A 20,964-nucleotide genomic window follows, 5' to 3' on the forward strand; every position below is an offset into this window, starting at 1 on the left:
TCCAATTCCAAAGTTTTTAATCTCAACTCTGGAAGGCTGGCCCAGGCCAGGTGCCTGGAGCCCTGGGCCGTTCTTCATCTGTGGGTCCCACACTCGGACCCTGGCGTCTTCAGACCATCATCCTGGGGTACAGCTCCATTCTCTTATCGGTCCTCAATGGTGACTTCTGCTCAGCTTCCTCTTATGCTGCTCTGAGGGAGTCCTCCTTCATAGCCAACTCATCCTTGGATCCCCTCCCAGGGGACATCAACAGTCTAAGCTGGAACCCTTGCCCCCGAATTCAACCCCCATTACCACAGCCAGTAAAGCCTCAGTCAGCGGCCCTGCCTCCTCGCCTGCTGCCTCCACAAGCCCCACTAAGGCCAAGGCCCGTTTCCGAGGGCACTGCCCTGGCCCCAGAGCCCAGCGGGCACAATGGGCAACCAGTCGGGGCCGGCCCAGGCGGAATACTTCACCCACTGACTCTGGGCCACCATGGGGTCCCAGGTGGATGTGGCCCACAGCCTCTTCCAGCTCCTCCTCCAGCCCAGGGAGCAAAAAACGGCCAGCAGCCTCCAGTGCCTCCTCAGCCTCTGAGCCCAGCAGGGGCTGGCCTGGTGGGGGAACAGGCCCCAGTGCAGCGCCACAGCCCCGGCAGCCATGCAAGTGATGCAGGATAGGCCAGGCTGCACTGGGTGACAGGCCTCGAAGTGGCACCAGGTCCATCTGGGCTTCGGCAAAGCTGCCAGCTAGCAGGGCCCGGAAGAAAGGGGAGGCAGTAGCTGAGGCAGCTCGCTGGGCAGGGAGCCGTAGGCCTGAGTCCAGTAGGAAATGAAGGTCAGGGGCTGGGATGGGGGCTGGGCCCAGCAGATGTTCATAAAGGCAAGGGGAGGGGGCATCTAGATCCAAAGGGATTGTAGGTGGGAGGGCTGGGCTCACAGTGGGAGACACCAGGCCTTGGAGGCAGGAAAGGGAGTCCGCAGCAAAGAAGAGGAAGAGTGGATGTGGAGCTGGCCGAGTTAGTGCTGAGAGGAGGAGCCGGAGGCCGCCCTGGTCCAGAAGTAGCCGGCGCCACAGAGAGGGCTTCCTTTGGGAAGAAAGGGAATCTTTCAGAAGGTGAAAAATGGTGGCATTAGGGAATGGCAACCTTGCTCCCCTGATCCCTATGAGGCACCCACATCCCCCTCACCGACAGATGAAGGGCAGGGTCAGTGCACAGGCCACGCGGTCCTCAGGGCTTCCTGAGAGCAGCAGATGAGTGAGGGCGCCCACTCCAAAGGGTGATTCAGCCTGCACAGTCAGGTTCTGCAGCAGCATCTCACCTGCAGAGATGGGCAGAGCAAGTCAGGTTGGGAGTTGATGTCCCAACTCTGGGTCCTTCAAAGGAATGAGGCTAAAACCTCACGGCATGGAAGGGGGTAGGACTGCAGGCCCTAGAGGGAAAGGGTCCAGATGCTAGGAACTGAAGATCAAGGGCAAGAACAAAATATGATAGTCAGGGCGTACATACATCTGGGTTCTAAAGGACTCATAATCTGCAGTCAGGACACAGAAGACAGGGCAGTCCCTGGCAGTGTTGGGATTGGTGGGGGGCCTAGGAGGATATGGTGCCTGAGCCAGAGTTTTCTAACTCAGTGTGCCCAGTGGGAAGGCAATCAGGATAGTGCAGAACAAAGAGCATATTGGGTAATGAAATACAGACAAACATGATTCTAAGTTGTTAGGACCAAGCCTGGTGTTGGGGTACACAGGCCCCAAGACTTGGGCAGAGGATGGAGCGGAACTTTGCATGCTGGGAGTCCCTCCCTCTTCCCACCTGGTGACTGAGGTTGGATGGTGGGCTGGGCAGAGCAGTGAGAAAGCTATGAACAGCAGAGTGAGGTTCTCAGTCCAGAACCAGAGGGGGATGGGGCCTCTTATGGGGGACACACCCAGCTCCCGGTGCTGGCGTCGAACTGGGCGGGCACGCAGAGTGGGCCAATCATCCGGGGCAACACCTAACACAAGCCAGGCACGCAGCAGTGCAGCACCATAGCTGCGCACAAAGGCCTCGAGACAGGCAGGGTTGCAGGTAAGGCGTGCCAGGATGCGCAGTGCACGTGGGCTCGGTGGACCCGGTGAGCCCGTCACATAGGCCAGCAGGCCACATAGGGCTGGGCTGGTCACCAATGCCCCACTTGGGTCGGGAGCCTGGGAGAAGCGCGACAGTAGCAGCAGCGCTGGCCCCTCGCGGCCCCAAGGCTCCTCAGAGGTGGCGGCAGGGCTGCGGCCAGGTGTGCGCAGTGTGCGAGGCGTCCGCAGTGAAGTTGGGCCCAGGGTGGGGCTGGTTGGCTCAGCTGGCTCCGGTGGCGGTGGAGGTGGGGGACATCGTTCAGGGGACCAGTCAGGAGAGATGTCTCCCGGGCCTGCGGCGTAGCCTTCAGAGATCAGCCATGACCTGTAGAGGGGAAAATGGGGAGACTGAACCCAGAACCACAACAAAGGAGTAGAGCCAAAGAGCTGTCATGTAAAACTAAGTGACTGAAGCCAGGGAGAGGAAATGAGGCCAGGGGGGATAGGAGAGAAAGGGAAATGGGGAAAAATACCCCAACTCAGTCAGCAATTACTGATACCTATTATGTACGAAGTCCAGTATTAGGTACCGGGCATGAACAGTAAGAAAACTAAAGTCCCCATCCTACCAGAGTTTATATTCTATTGAGGGGTGAACAGACAACAAAGTAAAAATGGTCCAGTGAACCTGTCTGGGTCCCAAAGTTCAGAGGTGCTGGCGTAGAGCCAAGGCCAAAGATGGACTCAGGAAAAAGAATGTTTAATGATGACTAGAAAGTGGTCATGTCCGGGGAGAATGAGGAATCAGGAATCAGAGTCAACAAGAGTTGACTGAGATAGAATGGGGTAGTGAAGACAGCCAGAGTCCTCAACCCACAGCAATCAGGTGGGGATTCACCTTAGGCTTCGGAAGCTTCCAGCTTCTGCCCGCTCAGGGGTCCGCTCCTCAGGAAAGTCCCAGGAAGCAGCTTCTCTTCCCTCTTCTTCCTCATCACCAGCATCACCACATAGCTGCCCAGCCAAGAGAGGTACAAGTCCCAGAGCCTGTAGCCGGCCCAGGGCTCCAGTATCATACAGGAAGCCCACGAGGGCAGCCACGACACGAAGGTGCCAGGCACTGGCACGAGGGTCCCGTAGCAGGCCCATCAACAGCTCCAAACCACCAGCATCCCGCAGCCGGGCCCGGTTGATGGCCTCCCGGCACAGCAGGCACACGGCTCGTACCAGGGGCTGCTGAGAGGCTGGGCCAGCCCCATTAGGTCCCCTGCGCCGCCGGAGTTCACCCAGTAGTACTTCCACACCCCCAGCATTGCCCAATGCAGGCCGTACAAGGCCCTGGGCACACAGGTTGGCAAGGATCAAGATAGTTGCCTCCCGTACTGCCTTTTTGGGGTGGGAGGCCAAACTGACCAGTGGGCCTAATCCTCCACCCAGACTTAGCTGCTCAGCACAGGCCCGGGAGCAGCCTCGACTCAGCTCTAAGAGGGCACGGACTAGGGCCAAGGTCAGTGCAGGGTCTGGGGCAGCGGCCAGAAGCTCAGCCAGAGGGCGTACTGCTCCCTGCTGTGCCAGGGCCAGGCGGTGCTGGGGTGAGTCAGCCAGGTTGCGGAGGGCACGCACCACACTCTGCAGGCACTGGGAGTCCTGGCAGGCTGTCAGGCTCTCAACCAGCAAGGGAACAGCACCTGGAGAGGGAAAAGGAGTACAAAGAGTGAGCAAGGAGATACCTACGCTCCTTCTCCCACGCCAAGCCCTAGCTAACTCCACACTCATAGCTTTCTCACCAGCAGAATGGATGTCCCCACAGCTCTCAGGTTCCATGGCTAAGTTCCCCAGAGCACGGGCTGTTCTGTTCTGGATGCTGTCTGTCTTCACGCACTGAAGAATAGTCACTGCAAGATAATTTGGTCTCTTGAGGGTCCTGCCCCTTCTTGTCTCTCTCATTAATGACCTTAAGAATGTGGCCTGAGAGGGTCAGGGAAGGCCTCCAGAAGAGGCTGACACTTACTGGATCTGAAAGGTTAAATAGGTAGGTATTTGTTAGAAAGATAGTGGATGGGGGTGCTACAGGGCATTTCAAGTTTGGAAGCAGCCTTTGCAAAGGCCCAGAAGTGAGATCCAATGTCTGTGCTATGCCCTCATGAAGGGCCTCAAATGCCAGCCCAAGGGATCAGGCAGGACTTGAATATGAGGGCACTGGGAACCACAAAGGGTTTTAAGAATAGAAGTGAAGTGATACAATCTGGTAGCCATGGGGAGAATGGATTATAGGGAAAAAGAGTAAGGCAGGGAGAGAGGCAAGGAGACTCTTGTTAAGGTGAGAAAGGACAGTGGCTTAAAGCAAGTCAGCTACCACCACAGCTCAGCACATGGGCACCAGTCTCTGGGCACATGAAAGAAGAAGGAATAAATGTGGACGGACATAGGAGTTATTTAAAATGCAGAAAAGGGGCGCCTGGGTGGCTCAGTCAGTTAAGCATCTGACTTTGGCTCAGGTCATGATCTCACAGTTCATGGGTTCGAGCCCTGCATCGGGCTCTGTGCTGACAGCTCAGAGCCTGGAGCCTGATTCAGATTCTGTGTCTCCCTCTCTCTCTGCTCTCTCCCCACTCATACTCTGTGTCTCAAAAATAAATAAATGTTAAAAACAAATTTTTAATACAGAATAGTGATTGAATTATGAGAGTTATATGCTAATAACAAGATCTATAATTTATTGAGGACTTATTAATGTGGCAGGCCTCTTGTCAAACACGTTATGGTCCAGATGCATTTTATACAATTTAAAAATATGTTAAATTTTAGTTTTGTACAAAAAAATTAAGATTTCATCAAAACTGGCATAATTTCAGGGCGCCTGGGTGGCTCAGTCGGTTGGGTGTCTGACTTCAGCTCAGGTCATGATCCCACGGTCCATGAGTTCAAGCCCTGTGTCAGGTTCTGTGCTGACAGCTCAGAGCCTGGAACTTGCTTTGGATTCTGTGTCTCCCTCTCTCTGCCCCTCCCCCACTCATGCTCTGTCTCTCTCTCTCTCTCTCTCTCTGTCAAAAATAAATAAACATTAAAAAAAAAAAAGCTGGCATAATTTCATAACCGGTAGGCACTCTGTAAACTGTGTTCACATTGCCACAAGGTGGCGCCAACTTAGCTGGTAAACAAACGCTTGCGATCTTGTTAGGATTTGTTCTTATTGTGCTGGTTTTTAATACCTCAAAGTACCCAGTCTTAGAATATCTGCGTTCAATGTTTGTACTCGGCATCTCACTACTTCAATTTTGTAAGGTAGCTATTATTATTCAATTTTACAACAAGGAATTCTAGCCTCGGTTCTCTCGGTCTAGCTCACTGCAGAAAACCACAACTTCTGATCTCAAGTTCACCAAATGGGAGCTCTGCACAGGGCCACTCAGTAGGCATGGAGTGTCTGCTATAAACCTCATAAATGGAGGGTAAGAATTACCCAAAAGTCACCAAATAACCCTTTGGTCTCCAGTAGCTCGGATTCGAGGGATGTGCCCAACAACCAACACGCAGGTAATGGCTGTAATTATCTGATCTGGTCACGATTGGGTATCATCTATAAGGAAGGCTTGAAGGTTTGAGAGCGGGGAGGAGGTTGCACGGTCTAAAGGCGTGTTATTCCAGCATACAACACAAGTAACTCAAGACTCCGCCCAAGCCCAGAGAAGGAAGGATTTGTGAGTGGAATCCTTCTAGGAAATGAGGGCGGAGCACTTACCCAAAGAGAGAATGCCTCCGAGCCTGCGCACTTCAGCCCGGCACGCCCCTTCCGTACAGCAGTTGGCTAGGATGCTGAGCGCCAAGTCCAGGGTCTTGCGCAGGCGCGCTGGCGGCGAGGGCGACGACGACGACGCAGAGGAGGGGGCAGGGCCCGACGAGGGGGCGGGGCCATCATAAATCGCTGACTCGACCGACGAGGGGGCGGAGCCTGAGCCAGCCTGGGACGGGGCGGGACCCGCTGCCGCCGCTCGCCGCAGCAGCGCGAGAAGGGGGCGGAGCCCGCCGCGCGCCCGGAAGCGCTCGATTCCCCCTGCTGCCTTGACGTGGCGTGTGCGGAGGGCTAAGAGCGCACGGCCCAAGGGTGTCTCGTTGGTAGCTGTGTCCTTTCCCCCACCTAGACCCTCCCCGGCCGCCGCTGTGAGCTGCGCGAGGCAGAACGAGAGCGAGTCCGTGAGAGTCGGTTTCGCAGCCGCCATCTTGGCTCAGGCCTAAGGCTCCGCCCCCCTCCTCGCCGTCCGTCCAAGGGAGCGGAACTGGAGGAGGGGCGTGGCCACGCACCTCCTCTCTGACGCTTTTTAAGTAGCGCCGCCGCAGTTATTTTGCAAGTTGGAAGTTGTAGTTCTCAATCCCGGCGCTCTGGACAGTCGCTGAAGGCACGTAGAGTAATGGTTATCTAATCGTGCGAACCCAAGAATCGTGTGCGGTGCATGTTGGGATATGTAGTCCGCGCCTTGCTTAGTACGCTTAGGTTATAGGACGGAGGGGAAACTCTCAGGCGGCTCGCAGTGAGCTGGTTCTTTTGGAGAACCCAGACGTCCGACCATGGAGTCTCAGTACCGTGCTGCCCCAAGTGACGTGGCTATTCCGTACCCCGCGTGTCCACCACAGCGACCCTCCCTTTTCCTTCCGGCTCGCTTCGCTGCCCACAGTGATGGCCAGGGCACCGAAGTCCGTGCTGACGGACTCAGGACCGCGAGCAAGGCCAAAAGGGTCAAGTTGCTGTTAGTGGCCGCAGATTGGGAGCTCTTGCTCAGTCAAGTGAATGAGAGGGTTAAACCTACCGAGACCGGTCCCTGCCACTTCCTAGAGCGGCACGGGCTATTGGGGATTTCCGCTTCCGGTGCTGGATTCCCTGGGTCCCGAATGTCTTGCCGCTGTGCTTGTGAACTGAATGGGTGGTTTTTAGGAAACGGGGCTTTATTCACGGCGATGCAGTCAACGTCGCCAGAAGTGGCAAGGGAGAACTAAGACGGGGCGGAGCGGCAGGGAACTGGACATCCCAAGGAAACCCCGAGGTTCACCCTCTTTAGCGGAGTTGTTCCACCAGAGCTGCCCTCCCTGGTGTGGCTGCGATAGCCGGCCGCCTGGGAAATGCTGCTGGACTTGGAATGCCTATGTAGGTTGAGCTCTGGCCCAGGGAAGAAGCTTCTGACAGGACAAACTGTCCTGCACTCCCCAAAGCCTTCGGGTGCCGGGCGTGTGGACTGATCGCAGCGTACCTCCCTGACCTTCACCACCAAAGCAGCCATGTGGGTGGCAAGCCTTGTAGTGTTGTTCGGAGTGTGTCAAAAGCTTCCAACGTGGCTTAGATTTAGTTAAGCACTACCAGATACACACCGGCGAGAAACCATGCCTCTGCCATGCGTGTGGCTGTTGCTTCAGTCTGAGCTCCAATCTCTTGCCACACCGTAGTTTCCCACTCAGGGTTCTGGCCCCACAAATTCCCAGAGTGTGGGGAGGCTTTTGGCCGCAGATCTGACTTGGTTAAACACCAACGGCAGCATACCAGTGAGAAGTCCTGTACATGCTGAATGTACTAAGACTCGGCGTTAGTTCCAATCTAATCCAGCGCCAGAGCGCCCACACAGGCAAGAAACCCTACTGTTGTGGGGACTGCAGGAAGAGCTTCAGCTTTAGCTCCAACCTGTTAAAGTACCAGCGCTCACACGGGTGTGAAGCTCTTACTGCTTTGCCTGGTGCAGTGACAGCTTTGGGCACAGCTCTTATCTGCTCAAGCCCCAATGTTCACACACTGGGGAGAAGCCTTATAATTGCTGTGAGTGTGGCAGGAATTTCACAGTTTGGACTGCCTATGACACAAACATACATAATGAAGAATGATCCTTCAAGTGTTCTGAGTGTGGCTGTGGCTTTAGTGAGTGCATCCAATGCACTGAACACCAGCACATCCACTTGGGTGAATGACCCTTTGCCTGTTCAGAATGTGACAAAATCTTCTCCCACAGCCCCAAGCTCCTTAAACACCAATGCTACCATATAGGCAAGAAGCCCTATAAGTACTCCAGTTGCAGCAAGAGTTTTGTAGACAGTTCAAGTTTGCTGCAGCACCAACATACTCAGGTCAGAAGCCTTACACTTGCAGTGAGTATGGCAAGAGCTTCAGCCAGAGCTCCTACCTGCTCATCCATCAGGTGGCCCAGAGGGTGAAAAGCCCTATGTCTGCCTGCACTGTGGCAAGGCATTTGCCCACAGCTCCAACCTAGGCCAACACCAACAGATGCACCAGGGTGGCAGCCCCTGCCAATATCCCTGGGTTCAGTTTCAGCCCAAACTTCGGTTCTAACTTTGCTCCAGTCCTCAAGGAGCCTGAGCGGACCAGCATCTCTAACCAAACCTCCTTTCTGCTCCTCTAGGGCTGTTGATTCATGGACTGAATCAGAGAACCCCAGGCTGGAAGAATTATAACCAGTAGAGCTGGGATTACTGTTTTCAAAGAACCTTCCAAGAAAAGAAAGCTTAACCCTGTTTTTTGAGGCCTCAGAGACAAAATGCCAGCTGGAGGGAGAGTTTTTGGCTGGTAGGAGCTATCCAGTACTGGCGCAGCTGCTTCTAGATGTAGGACATCCTTGGCAGCTGCTGATCCCTTCATGGGCCTAGGGAATGATCCCTCCATGGGCCTAGGGATTAATCATTTCAAGAGCAACAACTGCCTCATCCCAGAGGAATGGGACAAGATTCTAGGCACCCCTTGAGGAACATAATTGGTGGGGCGACTTAACCTCCAAAGGGGACCATAAGGAAGGCTGTATTCTAACAGAAAGACCAGAAAAATTGTACTTGGGACCATTATGTGAGCTCTGGGATATATGACCCCTGTGAAAGATAATTGTCTTTACAGAGTGAAGCTAGGGCTGGTGGGGCCCAGGGCCAAAGCAAAGGACCAGGAGCCCTATCTGTTGAGTTTGTGCTTTGTGACATTTCTAGGCAGGAGCAAAAGGCCCAAGGTTTGTCATAGGCCCCTTTCCCTTCTTTCACCCCTTCCCTTGCAGGTTCCCCAAATCCTTTGTCCGATCCATCAACAGAGGAAAAAATGGTAAAAATTCACTTGTGCCTGGACACTGAGGACTGAACATGGCCCTTTTGCCTAGGCATGGGACAGAGCTGCCCAAATAAATGCACTTCTATTACAGAAGTTAGAAGGAGCCTTCCCAAAGCCCTACATAATCTGTGCCCAAGCCCTTCCCATAGCTGTCTGTGTTCCTGGGAGAGACACAGGCTAGTCTTTTTGAGGTCAGAGGAGATTTAATGCCCACATCTGTGGGACCATCTTTCCATCATTAGCCCCATGCATGTAGCACCCTGTCCCCAAATTTTGCCTTCTTTTATCAGGCTTGCTATGTCTAGAGTTGTACTCATAGAGAATAGGGGTAAAAGGAAGGAATGTGAAGAAATCACTGTCTCAGTTTCCAGCAGCATGTCCAGGCCTATCTCCTCCTAGCTATGTGATCTTGGACAGGTCTACCTCTTCTGATCTTCAGTTTCTTTATCTGTAAAACAGAAATGATGATGGCTACCTCACTAGGTACTATTGAGGATTCCATGGGATCACCTACATGAAACACCTGGGTCAAGGGACTGACTAAACCTCAGTTCTCCTATCTCCTTAAAAGTCTAGAGCCCTTTCGCTGGTGGTGTCATTCAGTAAGTATTATGCCAGCTCATGTGCTAGCTCCTCCCTAAAGTTACAGAAATGAGCAAGACAGCCTCTGTCCTGGGGTAGCTTGGTGTCATAAAGGAGATGGACTCAGGACCAGTAACAGCACAGAGTGCAAAATCCTGGTGGTGGAGAAAGAGCCTAACCTGAACCAAGTCTGAGAGGCTTCAATGAGGTGACATCTGATTAATACTACTTCACTTCTCAAACCGGGAGCAACAAATGCTCCTAGCCTGGGGTTAGTGATGAAGGGAAGGATTCTTGCCATGTTTCCCATCAGTGGCACTTCAAAGAGCACAAGCTAGGGTCTGAATTGGAGGCCTGAACCCAGTGTGCCAGGTTGGCACTCAGTAAATAGTTGTTATGATCAGGTCCTGTTTATACTGCTTACCTGTGTCGGGATTCACCTTCCTCAGAGCCATATTGTAATCTATAAAATCTATAACTTTATATGAATATTAGGTATGTGGTAGAGTTGGGCATGGGACAAGACTGATTTGCAAAATCCCTTCAGAGAACTGCAGGTTAATTTCTCAGATTAAGGCAAGTATCCATGGCCTCTATCTTCTCTAAAATTGTTATGTGCTGCTCATAAATATCTTCTTCTCTCCTTTAGGTAATATTTAATTTTTCAAAGTGTTCCCTATAGTTTAAGGACTTTTTCCCCCTTGCTGCTTCCAGGATTCTTTCATTGTCTGTGTATTTTGTGAATTTGACTGATATGCCTTGGTGATGGTTAATTTTGTTTAATTTAATGGGAGTTCTCTGTGCTTTTTGGATTTTGATGTCTGTGTCCATCCCCAGATTAGGAAAGTTTTCAGCTATAATTTGCTCACATAAACCTTCTGTCTGTTTTTCTCTCTCTTCATCTTCTGGAACTCCTATGACTCAGATGTTATTCCTCTTTAATAAATCACTGAGTTCACTAAGTGTTGTATCCCTCTTCTTATCAGCTTCATTATTTTCCATAATTTTATCTCCTATATTTCTGATTTGCTGCTCTGCTTCATTCATCATTGCATTCATGGCATCCATCCGAGATTGCATCTTGGTTATAGCATTTTTAATTTTGGCCTGACTAGATTCTAGCTTTTATTTTTTATCTCAGCAATATGGATTCTCTAATGTCTTCTATGCTTTTTCAAGCCCAGCTAGATAGAGTACTTATAATTGTTGTTTTAAATTCTAATTCAGACATCTTACTTATATCTGTATTGATTAACTCCCTGGCCATCATGTTTTTCTGGTCTTTCTTTTGGGGTGAATTCCTCCATCTTGTCATTTGGGGGGAAATAATAATAATAAAATTTAAAAATTTTAAATCAAATAAATGAAGCTAGATTCTAGGTGTTTTTTTGTCTGCTTATTAAGAGAAACTTCACAGGAAAAAGAAAAAAGAGAAGAAAAAACATAAAAATTAAAAAATAATCCAGGGTGGGTGATGGGTATTGAGGAGGGCACCTTTTGGGATGAGCACTGGGTGTTGTATGGAAACCAGTTTGACAGTAAATTTCATATATTAAAAAATAAAAAATAAAAAATAAAAAAATAAAAAAAGCATATATATAAAAAATAATAATAATAAAACAAAAAATAAAATAAAAATTGGCTTTCTGTATCCAAGGGGGAAAAAAAATAGAAGCAACACAAACAAACAAACAACCTAAATGAAGCTAGATCTAGTTTCCCGTGGAGCTGAAACCTTGCAGAGTTCTATGATCAGTAGACTTAGTGCATGGAAGGGATTTGTGCTGGTCTTCTGGGGGAGGATCCCGCTGTTCTGATTCTCAGGGTGATTGCCCTAGTGGAGATGTGCCTGGAAGGCACAGAGGGCAGGGCTTGGTATAATGGCTCCGTTCTCCACTTGGTGGCACTGTTTAGCTCACTGAGGTTGATCAGTGCTGGTGGGCTAACTGTCAAAGTGGCTTCACCATGCTCTCTAATCTCCAGAATGGAAAGTTCAATCACCCCTTTTGTGCCCCTGGTTCTGTAAGCTCCTCGCCTTCACCCTGTCTGTTTCTGAGCTGTCTGTCTGCAGGCGGCACTACCCTCCTATGTTTTTTCTCAGAACACCACGTGGCTGGGACCTGTGCTGATCCTTTGGGGGAGGGTCTTGCCATGCTGTGGCCAGTACTGGCTTGTTCCAGAAAATGGTCAAGTGACTGCATAGTGGCAGTGGCTTGGAGTCTATGGTAAACAGCAACACACAGCTGGCACTAGGTTTTGCTGCTCTCAGCAGGAGTTCCTATACCTGTGAACGGGGTAGTTTTGTGACACCTATGGTGGTTTTTGTTTGTTTGTTTTTTGTTTTTTTGTGGTTTTTGTTTTTGTTTTTTGTTTTTCTTTATTGCCTGCCGAGAGACCTTATCCCGCTCCAAGCAGGGAAACTGCTTCTCCCCATGCAACCCAGGGGATCCTCAGACCCTGCTGCCAGCTCCAAGGGTTTTGTCCTGCTTCCCCACTGGAGCACCTCCAGGCGCTGAGCTCATAAACTTCAGACTCAGAACTTCACTGCTTATAAAAAACTGGCAGTTGGGGCACCTGGGTGGCTCAGTCGGATAAATAGCCAAATTTGGCTTAGGTTATGATCTCTTGGCTTGTGAGTTGGAGCCCTATGTTGGGGTCCATGCTGACAGTGTGGAGCCTGCTTGGGATTCTCTTTCTCTCTCTCCCTTTCTCTCTCCCTCTCTTTCTCTGCCTCTCCCCCACTTGTGTGCTTGCTCTCTCTCTCTCTCTCCCTCTCTCAAAATAAATAAACTTAAAAAAAAACTGGCAGTATTGAAACTCTCCTTTGTGCCCATCAATTGTTTAGGGGACCAGTTTTTTTGTGCAGTCCCTGCACCTGTTTTTACTCTTTCTCTATGTCTCTAGCTACTTTCAGAAGGAGTGCTTTTTTTGCAGGAACCAGATGTGCTTGTCTCTCCGCCCTTCTATCTTTGTCCTCTCCATGAAAAGGGCTCCCTTCCCTCTGTGGCACCATGGCTCTCCTCTCCCCCAGTTCACCTCTCCACACCATGTACCTGCTATATTCTCTCCCTCAAAATATGCCGATTGTTACCTTAATGCTCACATTGATTTCCTAGGTGTTCAAAATGATTTGATGTTGGTCTAGCTGTGTTGGAAGCATGAGACAGGCCCAGGGTCTCCTTACTACCCCAACCAACTTATCTCTACCCAGGAATTTTTAAAATTTAGTTTTCTAGTTTTTATTTTTAATGGTTTTTACAACAAGAAGAATAAAACTATCATAGCTCAGTTGTGTGAACACACACACAGTGAAGTTCAAAACACACAGTGAAGTTTACTATCTCTGGCATAAGCACTGTGTGTGTGTGTTTACACAATTGAACCAACATTGAAATCAGGAGATTTCACACCACAATCTAGATTTCCAATTTGCTGTTTGGAGGAGAGGAGTGGAGGGGAAGGAGGATCAGAAAATACCCCAGTCCAGCTGCAGGATTGAAGTGGCTAGGGATGTTAACTTCAGGGCATGGGGGTGGGTGAACCCTTGGGCAGGGGCAGAGACTATGGGATCATTTGGAAGAAAGTTGGAGGGAGTAGCTAGCCAGATCCAAGACCTGCAAAGGGAGAGGCTCAGGGATTCCCTGATCCCAGCTAGTCATGGAGGGTGGGAGAGGGAGAAGGGACAAAGAAGTACAGGAATATGACAGCTCCCTCTTTAAGACACTCCCATCTCCACCTTACTCCTGTCTGATTTTATCTCAGTGGTGTGAAGATCTCTGGGAATGTCTGAGTAGGTCCTGGTTAAGGACTAAGAGCTCATGGCTTAAGAATCTGATTCCTGGGACATGCCCATAGAGCCTACCTTCCCCCACAAACTGTTCCAGGTCATAGACATGCTGTGTCTCACCTTCTCTGAACTCAGATCTACTTGAGCCCTTGTGCTGCAGTTGTGCTGAGTTGGAAGGGAGGAGGGGAGAGACCGAGGCTCCATCTGGGGCCATGACTGTGAAGGACTTGGGGATGGAGAAGTTTCATGAGCTATGCAAGAGAAGTAACCCCTACTCCTGTTACCATCTCTGAGCAAAGCTCTGACCCAGAGGGACCCAGAGGGCTCACAGTTTCTCCCCAGGATCAACTGGAAGAAGCCAGGATTTGAATTCTATCATCTGTGTCTCAGGACACCTGCCACCAGAGTATCCCACATTTCTCCTCTTCTGGACCTCAGGGGTCCCACTCACACAACTCTTCTACCTCTCTCCACCAGTGTCAGCTCTCTGAGCCAACCACAGACTCTAAGATCCTAGGTGTTCCCTAAGTGATACAGAGCACATCCATGTGTGAACTCTCCCAGGTCTGCCAACCTCCCCTATGCAGAATCCAGCTGAAGTCCAAGAGTGAGCAAAGGGGGCCTCTGGAAGTTCAAATGTCTCCAAGTCCATGTCTCCAAGCTCAAGCAGTCAACCCCCAGGAAAGACCTCACTCAGAACTTAGGGCCTCTCAGTTTATGCAGTATACAAAAATTGTACAAAGAAAGAGTGAGTGAATGAATTAGTGAATCTGGTTTCTAACCCAGTGACTTACTAGAAATAGCAAATTAGAAAAAGAAAAGAATGTTAGAATTAGGCAGATGAAAGGGACACACAAAAAGAAAAAGAGGAAAGAAAAGAAAAAGAAAAATTCTTCAAAAGAGATCTGCTCTTCCTCCTTCTGCCTCCCCCTTCCCTTCCCTGCCCTTCCTGAAAAATTGGGCCTTAAATCCTTTAAAGGGCAGACAGAGAAAGACAGTCACCTACTGAGGGTGGGGTGAGACACAGTGGGCCAGTACTGTGTGTAAGCCCTGGCAGGGTAAAGAGGGTGTCCACAAAAGACAGTGGCCTAGCATGGGTGTCAGAGCCTGACAGGGTTAGGAGGGCATCATGGAAGAGAAAGAAATTGTAGGGGAGACAGAAGTCTGGTTAAATTGGGTATTGATCAAATAATTACATATATTAGTGTCAGAAAAGGAAGACACAAATAGGGAAAGGGAGAAAACTCAGGCAGCCCTTCTGGTTCTAGGTTGGACCTGGAGGCATCAGAAAACCCAGGCAGCCCTTCTGGTTCTAGGTTGGACCTGGAGGCATCAGTGGCTTTGATTTTCAGCAAACGTATAGATACAGAAATAAATATAGATATAAATGTATATGCATGTATATACACACGTATATATTCATATATTCCCTAGTTCTGAAGGGCCTTGGAGCAATGTCATTCCAATAACAAAAAATTTTGACATGATCAACATCAAGAGAAGGCTGAAGTGTTATTGTAGAATAATGGAAACTAAGGAGACATGACAAGTAAATGCAATATATGCTTTTGAAATCGATCTGTTTGATGTAAAGGACATTTTGGGTTAACTGATAAAACTCAAGCAGTGTCTGAGGTTCTGATAGCAATCTCCTGATTTTGATGATTGTATTGTGGTTATATAGGAGAATGGCCTTGTTCATAAGAAATACATGCTGAAGTGTTCAGAGATGATAATACATCAAGGCATCAATTTATTCTCAAATGGTTCAGGGGGGAAAGTTCCTTGTACTAGATTTGCAACTTTTCTGTAAGTTTTTTGTTTCAAAAAGAATTTTAGGAAAATAATTGAAGTACTTAGTTTGAGTGCTTAGACCTACACCAGAAAAAATACCACTGTATTAAAGGTTGAAAGAAAACTGATGTCCTTAATGGTGGCCTAGAATCATCAAAAAATTTTACACTATACTAAGTAACTTCATTCATTCATTCATAATCCTTTACTGAATGCTTGCCAAGTGCTAGATTCTGTGCTGTGTTCTGAGAATACATCAGTGAACAAAGTAGATGTGGTCTCAGTTCTCAAGGCTTTTTCAGTCTGAGGAATAAGTTATGATCTCTTCCCTCAAAGAACTCACAGTCCTCTTGATTCAGGCCTTAAGAACACAGAGGATGGAGTAGCTCCAGAGGACAGGTAGGCTTCCCAGAGGAGATGGGCTTCACCAGAAAGGCCCTAGGGCTTTGTCTTTTCTGTTCTCTTTCTGTTTTTTGTTTTCCATTTAAGAAAACAAGGAAATCAGAATTTCAAATAATGACACTGCATATAGATTTAGATCTGATAAGGGAAAACCCTTTCTGCAAACAATTCAGTTTCCCAAAACAAGCCTGAGTTTTTGTTGCAGTATATTAACGTGGGATTACTCTGCATTCCCTCTTTCCACTCACTTCATCTTGAGCTATGTGGGCATACTTGGAAATGAGAGTCCCAGAGCCAGTGTAATAGTTGCAAGAGTCTAGAGTGGATTCCCCCAGTGGAAATCTGAGGGCTGGAGTTTGGAAACCCAGAACACACTCTTTTGCACATAGTTTTTTATTGATGCTTATTGGGCAGAACAAGGGGCTAGAGTTAAGGGTCTTGGTGATGTCAGAAAGATGGCGGTGGGAAATAGGGACTGGGACTGGGTATCAAAGGGAAAGGGTAGGAGATGCATAGGAAAGGCTAGCTTCACAAGAGGAGCCCACATGCCTTTGAGAATCTCAGTTTAGTCCAACTCCAGATAGCTTGCCAACTTCAGCTTGGTGAGGCCTTAACATGGAAGGAAAACCATGGTTCAGTTACATATAAGAAATGAATAGATTATTTTCTTCCTTTTTTGATTATCTATCACTACAACATTCCCATAGGAAATCCCCATGTCTCTATCTTACTGGCCATCAGAAAACAGTCAACAGTAGTCAGTAAATGACTCCTGTATCATTTCCCTAAGAGAGTTAAAACAACAAATCTTTATCATCTCCATTTCTGTGGGTCAAGAATTTTGTCTTAGATTCACTGGGTGCCTTTGGCATCAAGGTGTCAGCCAGGACTGCAGTCATATCAAGCCTTGACAGGAGGAGTATCCACTCCTAAGATCATTCTCATAACTATTGTTCTCAACAGGCCTCAGGTTCTCACAGCTATTAGCCAGAGACATAAGTTCTTTGACACGTGAGTCAATCTTTAGGGTAGCTTACAACATGGCAGCTGGCTTCCAGAGACCAAGCAACCAAGATAGAGAGGACACCCAAGCAGAAGCCAATCTCTTTGTAACCTAATCTTGGAAGTGACATCCCATCATTTCTGCCACATTCTATTTGCTAAAAGGAAGTCTACTAAATCCAGTCCACATTCAAGGAGAGGGGATTATAGGAAGGCATGAGTATTAGGAGGTAGAAATAATTGGGCCTATCTTCAAGGTCGTTTTCCATACTCCTAGTTGAACTAGGAGTTCATTGACCACACACATGCCTTGTAAAATGTTTCTGTCTGTCAAATGTAACATTCTCCCTAGATCCCACCCTAATTTTGATGGTAGCAATTTTCTAGGCTAAAAACCCCGAATGGTTTGGAAGGAAGACCTTGGCAAGGGTGAGGACATGGAGGTGTAGAACAAGTCATAGAGACACAAGGGCAAAGTACAGAGAACTACTTCCATCACCTTCGTTGTGCATGGCACTGCTGCTCTGTTCAGCAGTTGATCACATTTTCTAAGTAATTAGGCACAAGTCACTATATTCTCACATATAAGCAGATGTGAAAGTGTTTGCAACCTGGAGATTTTGAGCTTTGTCAGCACCCTGTGTAGATTTTTCTTTTTTGGAAGTAAAAATATCATTGTACTTATTAGAACAACAAAAAAAATCCTGAAGCTTAGACTTGGATCACATGGACCTTTTTATTCTTATCTTCTCCCAGTTCAAAATGCTTGCATCTATTAACGACCAGCATCCCATTGGATCTGAGTTAGAATCAACACATTCAATCTTTGTAAAGTCAGAAACTCTTTGGACACCTAGAAGTTTCCTGAAAAATTCTTCTTTCAGTCAATCCATGCCAACCACTTTATGCCACTTTTTTTTTTTAACAACCCCCCCCATCACTTCCTCTATTCCTCAGTTTCTTCATCTGCAAAATGAGCAACAGGATTAAATGGTCTTCAAGGCCCTTTCCGGAGCTATCCTGAAATGAGTTAATGATTCTATTATATATAGGGTGCATGCTTGTAAGCAGGTGTTCTTAGTTGCATTAAACTTGGCTTTCCCAGGAGGAGCCAAGATGGCAGAGCAGCATTGTGTCTCACATCCATGAAATAAAGCCAGATCAACACTAACCCATCATGCAAACCTAGAAAACTGATTTGAGGACTAACACAACAATCTGCACAACCTGAACCACAGAACTCAGCAGGTATGTGGCACGGAAGGGTGAACTGTGGGAGAGAGAAGCTGCGGAGGGCAGGGAGGTGTTTTTGCTTGTGGAGAGAGGACAGAGATGGGGTGGGGGGAGAATATAAGAAAAGCACCTACCCCCAAAAGCAGCTGGAAAGGAAGTGGAAAAGTGGAAACAGCCACAGGGACTGAACTAAAAAGAGAGAAAGGAGAAAAGAGAGGGTTTAAATTCCATTAAGACTCTATAAATAGGGGGAGTACAGAGTCTGAAACTCCACAGCTTGATACCCGGCAGTGCTCTGGTGGGAAGAGTGAATCCCCAGGAGAAGAGTGAAGTCTGGGGGTCTTTGGGCCACATGGGGAGAGGTGGTTCCCCTGCTAGGAGGACATCTGGTAGAGGCTGTGTGGATCCCCCAAAGATAAAGGCCCCAGTGGACCTGGGAGAACAACCACATTTGCTGCTCCTGGAACAAGGTCATTGGGAGTGAAGCCTGGTTCCAGATGCATGTTGTGATTTGCCATAATCCCTGAAACACTGCTGCCACATAGTCACATTAACTTTTTCTGTGACTGGAATCCAGTCACAGTCTCTGGGCATCAGCAGCAGCACAGTCCCATGAATGTTCCTGAGTGTGGCCGGCACCCAGCCATTGTGCACTGAGACCCCCCTGCAGAGGGTCAGAACAGGTCAAAGCTGAAGTCCTTCAGAACTAAGTGGTCAGGAAACACAGCCACATCTGAGGTAAAACTCAGGAGGGAGGTGCTGCCTGGGGCTTGGTCACGGACAGTGTAAAAGCAGGGAGCTGATGGAAGCCAAAGACAAAGGATGGGTGCGTGACTGCTGATCGGGGAGAAGAGTTCCAACACTAGAGACTGGGTAGCTGGGTGATGCCATTTTCACCACTCCCAGCATGAGCATACACACCTACAAGTGCCACAACAATCCACCACAGTAAGCTAAGCAACGCCATCTAGTGGAGAACGAAGCCATTACGCTAAGCCCTGCCCAAATGGGCCAAACTTGCTCTTCAGGAACACAAATCTCTCCGCCTGCTTGGTTTACAGACTATAAAGCACTTCATAGTTTGACATCTTGGGAAAATGAAGTAATTTCAATCGTATTTCAGTCTGTTTGCTGGTCCATCTATTCAATTATCTTCTTTTCCTCTTTTTCATGTCTTTTCTTTTTCTTGAATACAGAAACAGAAACAGTTTATTTTTATTTTCAATTTTTATTGAAAATATTTTTCTTTAACTTTTTTCTACTATATATTTTTCTTTTGTGTAAATTTTTTCAAATTCTATTTTACTTCCATCATTTCATTTTATTCTATTTCAGTGTATTCATTTTTTCAAATTTTTAAATCATTTCCTTTCTTTTCTTTCCCATTTTTTCTCTAATCTATCAAGCCCATTTCAACACCCAGCCCAAAACACACCTAAGATATAGCATCATTTATTTGATTTTTTGTGTGTTTGTTGTTTTTAATTTTTTAATGTTAATTTTTTAAATTTTAATTAAAAAATTTTTTTTATCTCATTAATTCCTTTTCTCCATTTGAAATGATGAAACAAAGGAATTCACCCCAAAAGAAAGAGCAGGAAGAAACAATAGCCAGGGACTTAACTAACACAGATACAAGCAAGATGTCTGAACAGAATTTAGAATCACGATAATAAGAATACTAGCTGGAGTTGAAAATAGATTAGAATCCCCTTCTGTGGAGATAAAAGAAGTAAAACCTGGTCAGAATGAAATAAAAAATGTTATAACTGAGCTGCAATCTTGAATGGATGCCACAGCAGCAAGGATGGATAAGGCAGAGCAGACAATCAGTGATATAGAGGACAAACTTATGAAGAATAATGAAGCCAAAAAAAAAAAAGAGGGAAACTAAGGTGAAAGAGCATGATTTAAGAATTAGAGACATCAGTGACTCGTTAAAAAGGAACAATATCAGAATCATAGGGTCCCAGAAGAAGAAGAGAGAGAAACAGGGGTAGAAGACTTATGTGAGCAAATCATAGCGGAAAAGTTTCCTAACCTGGGGGAAGACACAGACATCAAAATCCAGGAAGCACAGAGGACTCCCATTAGATTTAACAAAAACCAACCATCAACAAGGCATAGGATAGTCAAATTCACAAAATACTCAGGCAAGGAAAGAATCAAAAAGCAGCAAGGGAAAAAAGTCTGTAACCTACAAGGGAAGACAGATCAGGTTTGCAGCAGACCTATCCATCGAAACTTGGCAGGCCAAAAAAGAATGGCAAGATATACTCAATGTGCTGAATCAGAAAAATATGTAGCCAAGAATTCTTTATCCAGCAAGGCTGTCATTCAAAATATAAGGAGAGATTAAAAGTTTCCCAGACAAACAAAAATTAAAGGAGTTCATGACCACTAAACCAGCCCTGCAAGAAATTTTAAGGGGGACTCTCTGAGGGAAGAAAAGACGAAAAAATATGTACATAAATACATACATACAAACACACATACATACCAAAAGCAACAAAGACTAAAAAGGACCAGAGAACACCACCAGAAACTCCAACTCTACAAGTAACATGATGGCAATAAATTCATATCTTTCAGTACTCACTCTAAATCTCAATGGACTCAATGCTCCAATCAAAAGACATAGGGTAACAGAATGGATAAGAAAACAAGATCCATCTATATGCTGTTTACAAGACACCCACTTTAGACCTAAAGACATCCTCAGATTGAAAATAAGGGGATACCGGACGGCAGAGCTCAGCTTGGCGGGGAACAAAGGCGCTCGCCAGCGCCATCTCCCCCGCCCATCCCCCAGCCAAAATCCCAAAGAGAACCAGTTCCTGCCAGGGAACTTGCTCGCTCCGCGCAAACACCCAACTCTGTGCTTCTGCGGAGCCAAACCTCCGGCAGTGGATCTGACTCCCTCCCGCTGCCACGGGGCCCCTCCTGAAGTGGATCACCTAAGGAGAAGCGAGCTAAGCCTGCCCCTCCCGCCCCGTGCACCTTGCCTACCCACCCCAGCTAATACGCCAGCTCCCCAGCACCACAAGCCTGG

At 47.8% G+C, this 20,964-nt stretch overlaps 1 protein-coding gene and 1 pseudogene across 1 annotated transcript; one reads left to right on the top strand and one right to left on the bottom strand.

Moving 5' to 3' along the window:
* ARMC5 (armadillo repeat containing 5) lies at positions 1-6,357 on the bottom strand. Its single transcript, XM_058711699.1, has 6 exons — positions 5,771-6,357; positions 3,816-3,923; positions 2,930-3,716; positions 1,911-2,416; positions 1,169-1,301; positions 1-1,066 (listed from the first exon to the last, which is right to left on the bottom strand). The coding sequence occupies exons 1-6, from the start codon at positions 6,246-6,248 to the stop codon at positions 247-249; spliced, it is 2,832 nt and encodes a 943-aa protein (XP_058567682.1). The 5' UTR covers positions 6,249-6,357; the 3' UTR covers positions 1-246.
* A 232-nt stretch (positions 6,358-6,589) lies between these two features.
* LOC131501487 (zinc finger protein 883-like) lies at positions 6,590-10,978 on the top strand (annotated as a pseudogene).
* The last annotated feature ends 9,986 nt before the right edge of the window (positions 10,979-20,964 follow it).

This window comes from Neofelis nebulosa, chromosome 18 (genome assembly GCF_028018385.1).
Source record: "Neofelis nebulosa isolate mNeoNeb1 chromosome 18, mNeoNeb1.pri, whole genome shotgun sequence".
Classification (NCBI taxonomy): Eukaryota; Metazoa; Chordata; class Mammalia; order Carnivora; family Felidae; genus Neofelis; species Neofelis nebulosa.